Source organism: Herpailurus yagouaroundi, unplaced genomic scaffold, assembly GCF_014898765.1.
Source record: "Herpailurus yagouaroundi ecotype Mexico unplaced genomic scaffold, PumYag 142, whole genome shotgun sequence".
Classification (NCBI taxonomy): Eukaryota; Metazoa; Chordata; class Mammalia; order Carnivora; family Felidae; genus Herpailurus; species Herpailurus yagouaroundi.
Genome location: NW_024412397.1, coordinates 14,035,608 through 14,052,162, shown reverse-complemented (window position 1 = coordinate 14,052,162; position 16,555 = coordinate 14,035,608). Strand labels below are relative to the sequence as shown.

The 16,555-nt window shown below is 43.0% G+C and overlaps 1 protein-coding gene across 1 annotated transcript in view; it reads left to right on the top strand.

The window, feature by feature from the left end:
• Nucleotides 1-16,555, top strand: part of PHLPP1 (PH domain and leucine rich repeat protein phosphatase 1) — a 214,337-nt gene that overhangs the window by 126,625 nt on the left and 71,157 nt on the right. Inside the window, exon 5 of the mRNA XM_040478481.1 lies at nt 5,046-5,212. Coding sequence (XP_040334415.1) covers nt 5,046-5,212 — 167 coding nt within the window. The remainder of the gene's footprint in view (nt 1-5,045; nt 5,213-16,555) is intronic.

Here is a 16,555-nt window from a genome sequence, read left to right as displayed (position 1 = left end):
CACAGACTGCTCGTGTTTGTGGCAGCCTTGTTATTGCGGTTTCTTCCCCCTTGTTTCCAGCAGCGACAGCTTGTGGTCCAGAATGAGGAAAGGAATCAAATCCCACTTGACGTTGAATCATTATCTTTAGTTGCCCAAAGAGCATTTAGTGTGATGCTTCAGTCGAAACAGAATTTGGCCTCTTCAAAGTAGTCTGTCTCCGTGTGAAAGAATCCACAGGGTGGGGCAGATGTGAGCTGGCGACGAAGGAAGGGCTGTGAAGTCTAGGGCCGTTCGTCTGGCACGTACTTCTCCGAGGTCTCGGCAAGTGCTGAGCATTGGTGTATCCGTGAACAAAACAGGCAAGAGTCCCTGCCCTTGGGGAGCTTCCAGTCTAGAGACAGGGACTTTTCGGAACCTTTCCACACCTCCCAGTTTGCTCACGTTAAAAGCCCGAGTGTTTACAGTGCCCTGAAAGTCCCTGAAGGATTTGCTGCCCCCCCACCCCCCCTCCCCACCTTACCTTTCTGATCTCATTGCCATTGCCTCTCTGATCACCTTACCATTCTGATCTCATTCTCCCTTACCTTACTGGTCTCCATGCTGTTCCTCGAACATGCCAGGCACATCCCTTTCTAGTTTCTAGGGCCTTTCGCTTGCTGCTTCCTCTGCCTGGAGTGTTCCTCTAGACAAATCCTTTCAGCTACCTTCTTCATGTCCATCATGTCTAAATATTACCTTTCCAGTGAGGCCCGCCCTGACCAACCTATTTAAGTTTTTTGTTTTTTTTTAAACGTTTATTTTACTTTTGAGACAGAGAGACAGAGAGAGACAGAGAGAGACAGAGCATGAATGGGGGAGGGTCAGAGAGAGAGAGGGAGACACAGAAGCTGAAACAGGCTCCAGGCTCTGAGCTGTCAGCACAGAGCCCGACGCGGGGCTCGAACTCACGAATCATGAGATCATGACCTGAGCTGAAGTCGGACGCTTAACCGACTGAGCCACCCAGGCGCCCCCTGGCCAACCTATTTAAATATAACCTACCACCTTTCCAACAATCTTGACCCCCTTTTCCTTGCTCCATTTTCCATAGTATTTGCCAGTTTTTAACATATAATTTACTTATTTACAGGATCTAAGTTTAAAGAAGGCAGGGATCTTCATTTTGTTTACTGAAGGCATGCCATGTGCTTACCGACGTCAGTTAATTGGCACATAGTAGATATCCAGTAAACATGGTGAATGAATGAAAATGAATAGTATTGTGGAAAAAATTATGAAAGGTGTATTAGTTTCCCAGTTAACCAAACCTTGGTGGCTTTAAAGCAACAGAAATTTATGCAGTTCTGGAAGCAAGAAGTCCACAATCAAGATGTTGGCAGGACTGTACTCATTTTGAAGGTGCTAGGGGAGAATCCATTCCTTGCCTCTTCCAGCTTCTGGTGGCTCTAAGCATTCTTTAACTTGTGGCCCCTGTTACTCCGTCTCTGCCCCCGGAGTCACATGGACTTCTCTCTGAAAACTCCCTCCACCTCTCTCTCTTACAATGACACATATAATCACACTTAGGGCCCATCTGCATAATCCAGGAGAAGCACCTCCTGTCAAGATTCTTATCACATCTTTCGTCATACAGGGTAATATTCACTCTTGCCATAGGAGATAATATTTACAGATTTCAGGGACTAGGATGGGGAAATCTGTGTTTCATTCTGCCCCAAATCCTTCTTGGGGCCACCATTCAGCCCTTTGGGGTTCAGGGGATCCTTTGGTTGCAGGAGGAATTGCTGACCCCGGGATACCACCTAGTGGAACACTGAATGCCAGGAAAACCAGAAGACTGCTCTTACCCGTTTTCTTCTCACTGAAATGTTAATTGAAGTTACATTTTGTTTTCACATTTCACATTAAACACACATACACATGCACAGAGAAGAGCACACAGGATGATATATATATATATATATTTACACTTATTTATTTATTTATTTATTTATTTATTTATTTATTTATTTTTTAATTTTTTTTTCAACGTTTATTTATTTTTGGGACAGAGAGAGACAGAGCATGAACGGGCGAGGGGCAGAGAGAGAGGGAGACACAGAATCGGAAACAGGCTCCAGGCTCCGAGCCATCAGCCCAGAGCCCGACGCGGGGCTCGAACTCACGGAGCGCGAGATCGTGACCTGGTTGAAGTCGGACGCTTAACCGACTGCGCCACCCAGGCGCCCCTACACTTATTTATTTTTAAGAGAGTGAGACAGCACAAGCGGGGGAGGGCCAGAGATAGAAGGAGACACAGAATCCGAAGCAGGCTCCAGGCTCTGAGCAAGTATTCAGCACAGAGCCCGACGTGGGGCTCGAACCCATGAACTGTGAGATCATGACCTGAGCCGAAGTTGGTCACTTAACCAAGTGAGCCACCCACGCGCCCCGAGCACACAGGATAATATTACAATTTCCGTGTACTTGTCTTCCCCAGTTGTTAACATATTTCCATATTTCCTTCATATCGTCCGTTGTCTCTCTTATAAGGAAATAATCATTTCAGATAAACGCCAAATCTCCTATCTTCCCATTGTTATGTCCTTTTTCCTCCCTACCCACATAGAAGCAATCACTATCGGTAATTTGGCACGTGATCAGTGCGTGGTTTATGTGGTTAAAAGTTACCTCTCTATAACTATTTGTACATAATATATGGAGTGGTGTGTGTGTGTGTGTGTGTGTGTGTTCTCTCTCTTCCAGCTGCAGAATATGTAAATCCCAGAGAGGGCCTCTGGTTAGCCTACCTCGGCTCACGTGCCAGTCAGTACAGTACCTGTTGGATCAGTCCGTGGGCTCGGTCGATGGGGTACCCTGATTGCTCACGCCTACTCCCCCTGTGGCCTGGGGGTCGGCATGCTTTGTTTGCAGCTCCTGTCAGAGTCTCCTGTGTCGGAAGGATTGCCATGGGAGCAGGTGGGGAAAGGATTTGGGGCAGACAAAAACACAGATTTCCACTCGAGTTTCAAGTTTGAGCTTGGACATTAGGTCCTCTCGGAAGCCTTCCCTGACTTCTTAGATCATGCCCTGTCCCTGGCACTTAACAGCTCTTGTAGCTGTTATCATGTGGTGCTTGGTTTCCCCCTCCTTCTCTGGAGGTGTGCTCGGGCAGGGCAGAGACCGTGTCTGCCTTGCTGTTGTACCGCAGGAGATGTGAGGTGTGGCGGGCCCTTACGTGCTCACCGTGTGTGTACCTTACTTCCTTCAAGCAGGTTGTGTGGTGCGTTTGCCCCTGCCTTTTAGGACCATTACATGCCCCGGGGCTCTTTTTACATCTTTTGGTATATATGGGTGATTTGGCCCTGACTGGGATTTTCTTTTTTTTTGCATGTGTGGAAAACCGTTTCTTCTCTTTCTTATTTAATAGCGAAAACTCAAGGAAAGATGTAACTGCTAAAATGCAAACTCATACCTCCTCTGTCAAGTCTTTGAGTTGGGCCCTGCCAGGCCTTTCCCATCCCTGTCTCCCCTCAGCTCTCCTGTGTGCTCCGTAATGTCTTTGTAACCTCAAATGTGCCATCAGCAGAATAGGTTTTATGCAGGCTTACTTTTGAATACCTTCTGAGCATCGGGAGAACTTGGATTTCAGTAGATAGAAGCTGCGAATCAGTCTCTTTGGAACGGGTAGTAGGGATAATATTAGTGACGGTCCTGGCAGTCACCGTTGGCTGAATGCTGTTTCTGCACCGGCATGTAGATGAAGGTGTCGTCCTGATGTCTGTTACACAGGTGAGAAAAGTGCAGCTTGGAGGGTTCAGTGATCTGTTCAAGTCCTCTCAGCTCCTAAGTGGGGGAGCTGGGAGTCCCAGTCCTGAGGACCACGCTCTGCGTCCTTCTGTAATTGGGAAACAGAAGGCTGGATTTGGTAACAGAAAAGGACATCAGACTGATCACAGATGAGGAGTGCAGTTTCTGCCATAAAGTGGTGGTGAACATAAAGAGCACGCGGGAGAATGAACCCAGAGCTTAGAATAATACTCCCATGACCTCTGCGAGGAGAGAAGCAGCCAAGGTGTGTGTAAGTGGGGCTGATGTCCTTTTCTGTTACCAAACTCCAGCCTTCTGTTTCCCAATTACAGAAGGACGCAGAGCGTGCTCCTCAGGACTGGGACTCCCAGCTCCCCCACTTAGGAGCTGAGAGGACTTGAACAGATCACTGAACCCTCCAAGCTGCACTTTTCTCACCTGTGTAACAGACATCAGGACGACACCTTCATCTACATGCCGGTGCAGAAACAGCATTCAGCCAACGGTGACTGCCAGGACCGTCACTAATATGCCCAGTCATAAAGTGGCACCACGTGACCTGGAATTTTGGAGAAAGCGTTTGAGAAATACAGGGCATCCAGCACCTATTCTGTCTCCTGCATGCTAGTTGGTCTGCAGACCTGGGACTCTGGCCCACAGTAAGAGTCATTTAACCGGGAAGACTTACGTGGAGCAAAGCACAGTGAATGTACGAAGCTCTGTGGGAGAGACAGCCAGAGAAGTTGAGAGCAAGTACACAGTGGAGTCTGATCATATGCTACCGTTGTTATTAAAGACGTGTACGAGGCCATCGATGCTGCTTTCTTTATTTGTGCTGTTTTAATTCAGTGTATACAAGGGCTTTGATAGGTTCCATCTGGATCTTAGTGTCTATCTCCTAACCTTGTATTTCCTCTCAAGTCTTATATTATTTAGCTCTGAATTCTCTTACCATGAATGTTTTCAGGAACTTAACCCCTACAGTGGGAGGAGATGACTGATACCCCTGAACCCGATAGGATAATCTGTGCTCTTTGCAACCTGTCTCCTATACTCGGTTACTGCGAGTACCTTCCAGGCAGGGATGCTGTTTTCTGCCTTTACAGTACTTGGCTCAATTCCGTATTAAGTAAATACTCGTTTATAGTTGGGCTACACGTGCCCCGTGCGCCGTAGGTCTGTGTTCCCAGGGGGGTATCGTGTTTCTGTCCAGAGAGGGCATCTGTGGGATAAATGGATGGTATTAAAATTGGGCTGGGTTTTATCCCCTCCAGGTGGCTTCACAGCGCATTAGCTCAGTGGACCTCTCGTGCTGTAGCCTGGAGCACCTGCCTGCCAACCTCTTCTACAGCCAGGACCTCACGCACCTCAACTTAAAACAAAACTTCCTAAGGCAAAATCCCTGCCTGCCAACTGCCAGGGGGCTCAATGAACTGCAAAGGTAAGCATACCGAAATGGGTAGATGATTAGAAAGGGGAGAGGATGTCAGTCTCTGGTTGTTTCTGGAATATTCTGACCTAAAAGCCCACAGTGTATAACTTTTCTCTTTCAGAGGGCGGGGTAATAGGACTTTATTAAAGCAAGGACATTATCAGTTTTACTCTGAAAATTTTTTCAAGGTCCCTGCCTTTGAAACAAGTGATTTATGATATTCATTAACTGGATGATGGATCTGTGTAAGAAGAATATTTCTCTTAAAAACACTTCTGCTTCTTAACCTGTCTGTGGCAAGTTTGTTATTTGGTGTCTTCCAAACTGCAGAGGTTCAGTCAGATTAAATTATTTCTTTTGAAATTTATAAAAGTTGAGGGTTTTTTTTTTTTTTCTGTGAAAAGACATTTCCCTAGCAGTTTAAGAACTAAGGTTTAAATCCACTAACACCATGTCCTCTGGGTGATTAGTGTTGGCTTTCAAGAATCAAATGTTAGAGGCGCCTGGGTGGCTCAGTCAGTTAAGCGTCTGACTTCGACTCGGGTCATGATCTCGTGGCTCTTGAGTTCGAGCCCTGCGTCGGGCTCTGTGCTGACAGCTCAGAGCCTGGAGCCTCCTTTGGATTCTGTGTCTCCATCACTCTCTGCCTCTCCCCTGCTCACTCACTCTCTCTCTCTCTCTCTCTCAAAAATAAGTTTTAAAAATTTTTAATTAAAAAAAAGTAAAATGTTAAAAGCGTCTGCTCCTTTATAACTGGGGAGAAGGGACTTTATTTGAGTATACCTAAAGCAGGTTTAAGAATTTACTATATTCATTTCTTTTTTAGAGCAATGATCATTCTTTATTCTGTGGTAAATTAAGCCTCTGATACTTACATATTTATTGCAGATTAATGAGACTATAACTGCAGAAGAATGTAACTTTTATTTTTTTTAATTTTTTTTTAATTTTTTTTTTCAACGTTTATTTATTTTTGGGACAGAGAGAGACAGAGCATGGACGGGGGAGGGGCAGAGAGAGAGGGAGACACAGAATCGGAAACAGGCTCCAGGCTCCGAGCCATCAGCCCAGAGCCGGACGCGGGGCTCGAACTCACGGACCGCGAGATCGTGACCTGGCTGAAGTCGGACGCTCAACCGACTGCGCCACCCAGGCGCCCCAAGAATGTAACTTTTAAATAAATAATGAATTTTTCATTTTTTCTAAATGACTGCTAATGATCCCAGATTAAACTATGGTAACTTACCACTGTGATTACGTGTTTGTGGTTTTTAACATCCAGAAAGAATAACCTAGTAAATATTTATTATCAAGTGTGTGCAGGTATGTAGTTGGAAAAGAGAAGAGCATTCTAATTGTCTTCTCAGATTATTGTGAATAGTCTTCTTTGATCCTATACCAAAACTTGACAAGTGGTCATCTCTTAAATGTTGGTTCCAGTATGGAATCCAAAACCCTGTCGTTGAACTTTAAAAAATTCTCTTACGTTAGGTTCTTTTGGTCTTTCTTGCACTTTGAATCCTTGCCCATGTATCCTTTTACTGTATTAATTGTTGGTCATTTGGAAAATTCTGGATCATTAGATAATGAAGATATTACAAACGTTAACACATTTTATTGTGCAATTTCAAGACCTCCCAGGTGTTAATATCACCACTGATCTTATCAGAAAAATCTTTAAGTATTAGGAAGCTATGAAGTTCACGGTAGGAACAAGTCTTCCAAAATTTTGATTTTTATTTTGGAAGCTTGACGGCTATCCTTGGCAACAAATACTGTCAGTTGTTTCTCCTGAAATGACCTTCTCACTTGAGTGTTGTAGAGAAACTGTCTGCCAAACACCCGGGTCCGGATAGCGGGCTGGTCAGTTGTCCTTCCATGTAACAAAGGTATTCCAGGAGTTATTAACTCGTTTGGCTCACAGCTCAGATAATCATGCACGTGTTTTCTTTGAGATAAGCATCCTACTGTGGTACACAGCAGAGATGCCTTTTACATGCTTCCTGTTTTACCACCCAGAAGATAAAGGAGATGTGCACTCAAGGGTCGAGATGCAGCGCAAATAACTTTTTGTGACATCATGAAGGACATTTTTAAGGAAAAAGAACATTACCGACTATTCTTTGCCTTGAACTGAAGTACAGTTGACATCTCTTTGTTTCAGGTGTACCACGTAGTGGTCTGACAACTATATACCTTACAAAACTATATACGCTAATATATACGTCACCACAAGTTACCCTCTGTCACTCTTTGAACTGCGCACTATTACAGGATTATTGACTCTATTCCCTGTGCCGTCTACAAATATTTCAAAGAGTATTTTTGCTGTGATTGCCTGGTAGAGCTGAATACAGTGACACGTGGCAGGCAGGTGCGGTACTGACCTGGTTATTTAGGCAGTAAGAACTCCAACCAGGATGTTTCGCTCAACTACCTCCTTATTGTTCCTTGGAGCCAACGGATACAATGAGAGGAAACCACAGTGAAATCCTTGAACTTAGGTTTTTATATGCCCTAGGTATTGATAATAACGTTTTTACTGACATTATCATAATAAAGTTACTATGGTTTTTATTTTTGCCAAAGCGTCGACTGCGTCGTGATTCAGTCTGTTTTTGAGGTTTGAAATTATTTTGAAACATTTTTGTGTATTTCATAGCACTGCAGGCTTCTGCACTTTCATTACAGAACATCAAGAACTCCTAAGACACCAACAAAGAGGCGTTAGAATTCATTCAAACCATTGTTTCGTTTTAGAGATGAGTGGAGGGAGACATTAACTGTCAAATTCCGATTAATGGTTACGTCCTGTGAGGCAGTTAGGGGGTAGGGTTAGGGAATGGTCTGAAGACGGTTTCAACAATATTCATAGTATTTCTTTCTTTTTTTTTTTTTTAACAATTTTTTGTAATGTTTGTTTATTTTTGAGAGAAAGAGACAGAGGGAGAGTGGGGGAGGAGCAGAGAGAGAGAGGGAGACACAAAATCTGAAGCAGGCTCTAGGCTCTGAGCTGTCTGCACAGAGCCGGATGCGGGGCTCAAACTCATGACCTGAGCTGAATTCAGATGCTTAACCGACTGAGCCACCCAGGCGTCCCCATAGTGTTTATTTCTTTAAAGAAAATTAGATGGGGGTGGGGGAGAGCGGAAAATGGGTGACAGGCATTGAGGAAGGCACTTGTTGGGATGAGCACTGGGTGTTGTATGTAAGCGAAGAACCATGGGAATCTACCCCAAAAACCAAGAGCACACTTTGCACACTGTATGTTAGCAGTTTGACAGTAAATTATATTTAAAAAAATAATAAAATAAAAATTAGGGGCAATTATGACAAAAAAATGTTAATATTTGGAAAAGCCGAATAGTGGATACTTGAATGATCATTATTATTTTCTGTATTTTGCTATTTGCGTGTTTCATAATAATTTCAAAATTAAAACCTAAACACAATATCAAAGTGCTTCTAATTCCACGGGGGGCTGTGACACTCCCAAGGAGCCAGCATTCGTGGACTAAACACATAAATACGCAGGTGAACAGATATTTGGGCTGTTGTCCTGCCTGTTAATTAGCTCTTTCCGAGTTTCCTGATTGGCCCTCTCTATCTGTTGATGCTACATCGATACGTTTCTCTTCTACCCTTACTTCTCCTGTGCTCCCCGTTTCTCAGCACACAGCCTCTCCACCGGCTGTCAGAGGAAGGACTTCCCTCTCACCTGGACACGGCGGGGGCTTTGCAGAACGGTGGCCTTCCTGTCATTTTCCTGCTGCAGCCCACGCTCTCCAGTTTTCTTGCCTGCTGTTTCGTACGTTCCTTGGTTTTGTTTCATACTTTAAAAATTTAAACTTTTTTTCCATCAAAGTAACGTTCTGTGCAGATTTTTTCAAAGATCGTAGTAAGAAACTTATGATAAGACTTACATAGAGTTCTTAACGATAAGACTTATGTAATAAGAAATAGGTGCTTGACCCACAGCCTGTCCTTATGCCCCAGTCCTGCTCCTCAGGCAGCCACCTCTGGGTCTTTGGCTCTTTTTGCTGTTTTCCTCCATCTTCTGAAATGCTCTGCATATACTGCCATTTTAGCATTTTTTGTTATTGGGCATTATCTGCTGACTTATTACACGGAAGGGGAAGATTTCACCCTTTCTCATTGTCAGGCCATGTGCACAAACTGCTGCTTCACCCCTGACGAGGTGTCAGCTTTGGTTGTCCTTATCGTGAGCGTGGAGCTGTGGCCCACAGCTGAGGACTCCAACGCAACGGTTCCGCTTTCTTTCTTGTGCTGCCTGGAGCGTAGCCTCTTGCTCGTGTGCTTTCCTTTTGCTCTAGCCTTTCTAAGTTTTCTGACAGAACTCTAACGTTCTTCTTGACACCTTTTTCTTGGACACCTCTCCTGGAGTCAGGGTGGAGACTTGCCTTGTAGGCCTGATGCACAGCTGTTGTCCTGGGGTGACCTTCTGGCATTTTCCTGGTAGTTCCCTTTTTGTCTCCCCTGTGTTGGACCTGTAGTTTTCTGACATCTAGTAGCTTGAAGAAAGATTTGGTCTACTCCCTCTTTTTAATGGAGTATCTTCCTGAGAAAGGGGACATGGTATTAGACCATGTCTGAAAATGCTATTTTCTCCCTCTTGAGTTGGCTGGCTTGTAGGTAGGAAAACAAGTGTCCCTAGAATTTTGAAGCCAGTGCACCATTATTTTCTAGCTTCTACCGTTGCTATTAAAAAGTGTTACACTATTCTGGTTCTTCTCTTTGTACGTGATCTTTTGTCTTTCCTTTTTGTTTGCTTGTTTTGTTGGTTTCAGACAACCTCCAAAAGATTTTAGGATATTCCTTTTATGGAATTATTATCCTAATATCTCTATTAATTTCAGCCATTCTGACGAATGCTTGATCTGAAAAAAGGTGTGTCTTTCAGTTCTGGAAAATGTTCTCGTCATGGTGTTTTGATAATTTTCTCCACTGCCTTGTTTTTCTCTTTTCTTTCTCTGAATTCCTGTTAGTTTGGGGGGGTGGGGGGAGGACTTCCTTGTTTGTCTTCTGATTTTCCTTTCCCTTTGTCTTAAAGCCCAATTTCTTGATGGATGTTCTCTGCTTCATCTTAACTCTTTGGAATTTCTGCTGTCTTTATTTTTCAAGAGCTCTTTCTTGTTTGTTTTTTCATTTGTGTGCATTTTAACAGCATTCTGTCCTTTTTTTTCCTGGGTGCATTTCTTCTGTTTCTGAGGACATGAACTGTATTTATTTACGTATTTATTTCCTTCTTACACTGCCTTGATTTCTTTTTTTCCTGTTTGTGTAGGTGTCTGACTTTTGCGCCATAAATGTAACTGTCTGGTGATCCTTTGCTCTCTGTTCCTATTTAATGGTGAGTCACCGAAATGGGAATCGGGTGCCATGACATACGGGCAGGGTTTCACCGCCATACGGCTTCCCTGCCATGGCTCTCAGGGGTTAGGCTGTAGTTTGGGGAACTTCCAAAGACAGCACCTGCAGCTGTTTTCCCTCGGGCGCGTCGGTTACTCCTGAGGAATCCTTTGGTCTTCTCTGTGCGTCATGTGTGCCAAGATGCACGAAGAAGAGTGGGGAAGAAAGCTGGAATCACAGGGTTTAGTGTATGGATTTTTAATTGATCCCCGTTTTCAGAACAGTGTTTTCTATTAGGCCCGAGGTCTCTGAGCTGGGGACTCTCCAGTTTCTTCCAGGGAATAAATTATCTTCTGCTGGAAACAGGGAGGGGGTCTGGGGTCTAACTCCTCCTTATAGAAGCTTACGAAGTCTTTTTGCAGAAGTAGAACAAAAACACGGAACATTTAGCACAAGTACGAGTGTATGCTTTGGTGCGTTTTCACGAAGCGAGCACATCCACGTAACCAGTACACAGATTCAGAAATAGAATATTCCTGGCACCCGGGAAACCCTCCTGTGCCCCTCCTCTAATTACCCTAAAGATAATCACTATCTAGACTTTTAAAAAATTTTATTTTTATTTTTATTTTTTTGAAGTATTCATTTATTTTTTTAAATTTACATCCAAGCAAGTTTAGCATCTAGTGCAACAATGATTCCAGGAGTAGATTCCTTAGTGCCCTTTGCCCACTTAGCCCATCCCCCCTCCCACAACCCCTCCAGTAACCCTGTGTTTGTTCTCCATGTTTAAGAGTCTCTCAGGTTTTGTCCCCCTCCCTGTTTTTATGTTATTTTTGCTTCCCTTCCCTTGTGTTCATCTGTTTTGTATCTTAAAGTCCTCATAGGAGGGAAGTCATATATTTGTCTTTCTCTGACTAATTTTACTTAGCATAATACCCTCTATTCCATCCACATAGTTGCAAATGGCAAAATTTCATTCTTTTTGATGGCCAAGTAATACTCCATTGTGTGTATGTGTATATATATTAATGTGTGTGTGTATATATTAATGCATATATTAATACACACACACTACATCTTCTTTATCCATTCATCCATCGATGGACATTTGGGCTCTTTCCATACTTTGGCTGTTGTTGATAGGGCAGCTATAAACATTGGGGCGCATGTGCCCCTTCGAAACAGCATACCTGTATCCCTTGGATAAATACCTAGTAGTGTAATTGCTGGGTCCTAGGGTAGTTCTATTTTTAATTTTTTGAGGAGCCTCCATACTATTTTCTAGAGTGGCTGTACCAGTTTGCAGTCCCACCAGCAGTACGAAAGAGATCCTCTTTCTCTGCATCCTCGCCAACATCTGTTGTTGCCTGAGTTGTTTATATTAGCCATTCTGACTGGTGTGAGGTGGTATCTCATTGTGATTTTGATTTGTATTTCCCTGATGATGAGTGGTTTTTTCATGTGTCTGTTGGCCATCAGGATGTCTTCTTTTTTTTTTTTTAATTTTTTTTTTTTAACATTTATTTATTTTTGAGACAGAGAGAGACAGAGCATGAACAGGGGAGGGGCAGAGAGAAAGGGAGACACAGAATCTGAAATGGGCTCCAGGCTCTGAGCTGTCAGCACAGAGCCCGACACGGGGCTCGAACTCACGGACCGTGAGATCATGACCTGAGCCGAAGTAGGATGCTTAACCGACTGAGCCACCCAGGTGCCCCCAGGATGTCTTCTTTGGAGAAATGTCTATTCGTGTCTTTTGCCCATTTCTTCACTGGATTATTTGTTTTTTGGGTGTTGAGTTTGATAAGTTTTTTACAGACTTTGGATACAAACCCTTTATCTGAAATGTCATTTGCAAATATCTTCTCCCATTCTGTCGGTTGCCTTTTAGTTTTGCTGATTGTTTCCTTTGCTGTGCAGAAGCTTTTTATTTTGATGAGGTCCCAGTAGTTCATTTTTGCTTTTGTTTTCCTTGCCTCCGGAGATGTGTTGAGTAAGAAGTTACTGCGGCCAAGGTCAAAGTGGTTTTTGCCTGCTTTCTCCTCAAGGATTTTGATGGCTTCCTGTCTTACATTGAGGTCTTTCATCCATTTTGAGTTTATTTTTGTGTATGGTGTAAGAAAGTGGTCCAGGTTCATTTTTCTGCGTGTCGCTGTCCAGTTTTCCCAGTACCACTTGCTGAAGAGACTGTCTTGATTCCATTGGCTATTCTTTCCTGCTTTGTCAAAGATTAGTTGGCCATACGTTTGTGGGTCATTTCTGGGTTCTCTATTCTGTCTCATTGATCTGAGTGTCTGTATTTGTACCAAAAAAAAATTTTTTTTTTAATGTTTATTTGGGGTGGGGAGAGAGACAGACAGACAGACCATGAGTGAGGGAGGGGCAGAGACAGGGAGAGAAAGAATCTGAAACAGGCTCCAGGCTCTGAGCTGTCAGCACAGAACCTGACGCGGGGCTTCAGCTCGGGAATGGCGAGATCATGACCTAGGCTGATGTCGGACATTCAACCAACTGAGCCACCCAGGCGCCCCTAAGCTTTCAACAGCCTAAATGGATTTTGCCTGTTTTTGTACTTGATACAAATGGGTAGTGTGTAGTGATGTCCAGCTTCTTTCCTTTGCATTTAAAAAAATAATAATACATATGAAGTTACATATTATCAGCTCGTACTTTATAGCGAGCAGTATAAAGCCTTGACTTTGGTTAAAGCGGAAGGTTTTCCAGTTTTACACTGCAACAAAGGTTTCCGTTTTCCTCCCGTTGCTTTATGCCCTGGGGGAGATAGAGTGAGAGGGGGTCTGAGCAGTTGGTGAGCGGCTGTTGTGTTGCCCTTTGGAAAACAAATGGGCTTTAAACCAATTTTTTCCCCACCACATACTACTCTGAACCGTTTGTCCCCTACCCCCATTGTCCAAGAAATATTTTACTGCAGAGTTCTCAAAGTAATAAATTTGTAAGTATGGTATATACAGGCACGCACCAACACACACATACTTTGTGCTAGGAATTGAAATCATGTATTTTTAAAACTTATATCTATTCTCCAGAAAGCTTTAATATAGCTGTTCCATGTTGATACAGTTAATATGGCAGATTTGAGATATGCCATATATGTAGTTGCTTATTTTTATTTGTGTGTTTAGGAAATTTGTGCTATAGATATGTGGATATTTCATATTTCACAGAGGATATGTGAGAGAAGTACCAGAGGGGAACTTATTACATTTCTGTCTAAGTCTCAAGGAATGAATTTTTAGATTCTCAGAGTTAGTTAGGGCAGATATCCAGGGAGTTACTTTAAGTACAATGCATTTATAACAGGTCAGAGTTCTGAGACTTCTTCTCTTAACCACATGCCCCCTTAATTTTTCTTCCTATTGGAAATTCTTGCCTGAAACAAATGAGCTATTTTCACAGAACATTTACGTTGGTATTTGCAGCAGTATTCTAAATCTGGAAAGATGGCTTGCTGATGTACACACATAGGCCAGCAGTTTCAGAGGGAAAACATTGTTCTTGGAACTACCACTGTTTGTTTTTCCTTTATTGGCATTGGAACTCTTCAAGTTAGTTTTCAAAATACAGAGGAGAGGCAAAATCAGAGTAATTTTTGGTAGTTTAATGGTTTATTTCCTGATTATGTACGTTACTGTTCATTATAATGCATGATTGACCTCTACTTTGTTAATAGATAGTACTTCACATACATCAACGAGAACCCCATTTAGATGACCCAGATGGTATTACTACCAACATTATTATTACTCTCAATGGATAATTTTTTAAAATACAATAAGTTTCTTTGTGAAGTCAGTGGAGAGGACAACTTTTTTGCTGGTTATTTATTTATTTATTTATTTTATTTTTTTTTTTAATTTTTTTTTTCAACGTTTATTTATTTTTGGGACAGAGAGAGACAGAGCATGAACGGGGAGGGTCAGAGAGAGAGGGAGACACAGAATCGGAAACAGGCTCCAGGCTCTGAGCCATCAGCCCAGAGCCTGACGCGGGGCTCGAACTCACGGACCGCGAGATCGTGACCTGGCTGAAGTCGGACGCTTAACCGACTGCGCCACCCAGGCGCCCCTTATTTATTTATTTTTGAGAAACAGAGAGAGAGAGAGAGAAAACACAAACGAGTGGGGGAGGGGCAGAGAAAGGAGACAGAGAATCCCAAGCAGGCTCCCTATTGTCAGCACAGAACCCGATGCAGGGCTTGAACTTACGAACCAGGAGATCATGACCTGAGGCTGAAGAGTCAGATGCTTAACCAACTGAGCCACTGAGGTGCCCCAAATTTAGTTCTTTTAAAATGGTCATTTGTTAAAGTTTAATGGGTAGTAATATTGCACTGAAGAGTCTAGAGTTTGTAAAGGATGATAGAGAGTTCTTTTATGCTGATATCCAATGCAGTGTTTACAAAGAGCCGTGTAGAGAGCAAACTCAGAAGCAAAGTTTGATAGTAATAACTTATGTGTGCATGTTTCTTTAGCTTTGTCCATGGTACTTGGAAAGTTTGCCATTTCAGTTGACTTAAATGTCTTCATCTTAGATCATTTTAATTTACTAATTTCTTCTGCCTACCACTTTTTTGGATAAGCCTGTGTTTTAGTAAGTATTTGACGTATTGTTGGTAATTAAAACACTTCAACTGCTTCATTCTACATGTTGGAAATTAGACAAATTATAAAAGAATTACTCATATAAGTACAAATTGATTCTAATGTTTCAATTGTGTTAATAGCTGGTGGTTATCTGTCACTTCCATTCAAAAATAAGGGAAGTAAATCTGATTTCCAGCTCTTGCTGTTTGTAGGTGAGTTGGTATAGAAAAGCAAAGTTAACACGGCTAGAGGGCCAGCAAGTTCTAGGAATGGAGTTGGTTTTTTTATAGGAGGATTACTAACTTTAATTTCAGTGGAAGTTGGGGTTTCAAAATACTTGGTAAACCACGTATGTCTGCAAAAAAATTTTTTAAGATCTTATTTTTAAGAAATCTCTACACCCAGTGTGTACTCTACCAACTGAGCCAACCAGGTGCCCATGTCTGCAAATTTATTAATATACTTTTTACCATATGTGATCCTGAAATAGGCAAACAAACAAAACCTCTCAAATTTACCACTGACTTCCCCCCCCCCCCCCCACACATTCTTCTTTGGATAGTGAACTTTGTGGCTGTTTTGTTACTGTGCTCGGTTTCACAATATTTTATGCAATAGTTAATAGACAGCCTGCTCTCATGAAGAGGCAATGCGTAGGAATAGCAGTTTGCTTCGGCTTCTAGACATTTGTTGTTGCATTTAAGTTTTGCCTGAGTGACTTTACTGAGACTTTTGTAAGAGCTGACTTCAGCCTGTCACCTTTTTAACTGCTTTCTGTATTTATCTTGTTTGCTTCAAATTCCTAGAGAATAGGGATCTGTTCTTCCTCAGAGGGAGGACCTTTGCCAGGTGGGCCATTAAATACATACTTGGTAAACAAATGAATATGTGAGCGAATGGTGGTGGGACTTATCTGTATTCATTGAACTCTGTGTTAAGAATACACCACTTCCGGGGCGCCTGGGTGGCGCAGTCGGTTGAGCGTCCCACTTCAGCCAGGTCACGATCTCGCGGTCCGTGAGTTCGAGCCCCGCGTCGGGCTCTGGGCTGGTGGCTCAGAGCCTGGAGCCTGTTTCCGATTCTGTGTTTCCCTCTCTCTCTGCCCCTCCCCCGTTCATGCTCTGTCTCTCTCTGTCCGAAAAATAAATAAATGTTGAAAAAAAAATTTAAAAAAAAGAATACACCACTTCCAGGGTTAAGCATCCGACTTCAGCTCAGGTCATGATCTCACCGTTTGTGAGTTCAAGCCCCGTGTTGGGCTCTGTGCTGACCCCTCAGAGCCTGGAGCCAGCTTCGCATTCTGTGCCTCCCTCTCTCTCTGCCCTCCTCTATTTGTGTGCTCTCTCTCTCTCTCTCTCTCTCTCTCTCTCTCTCT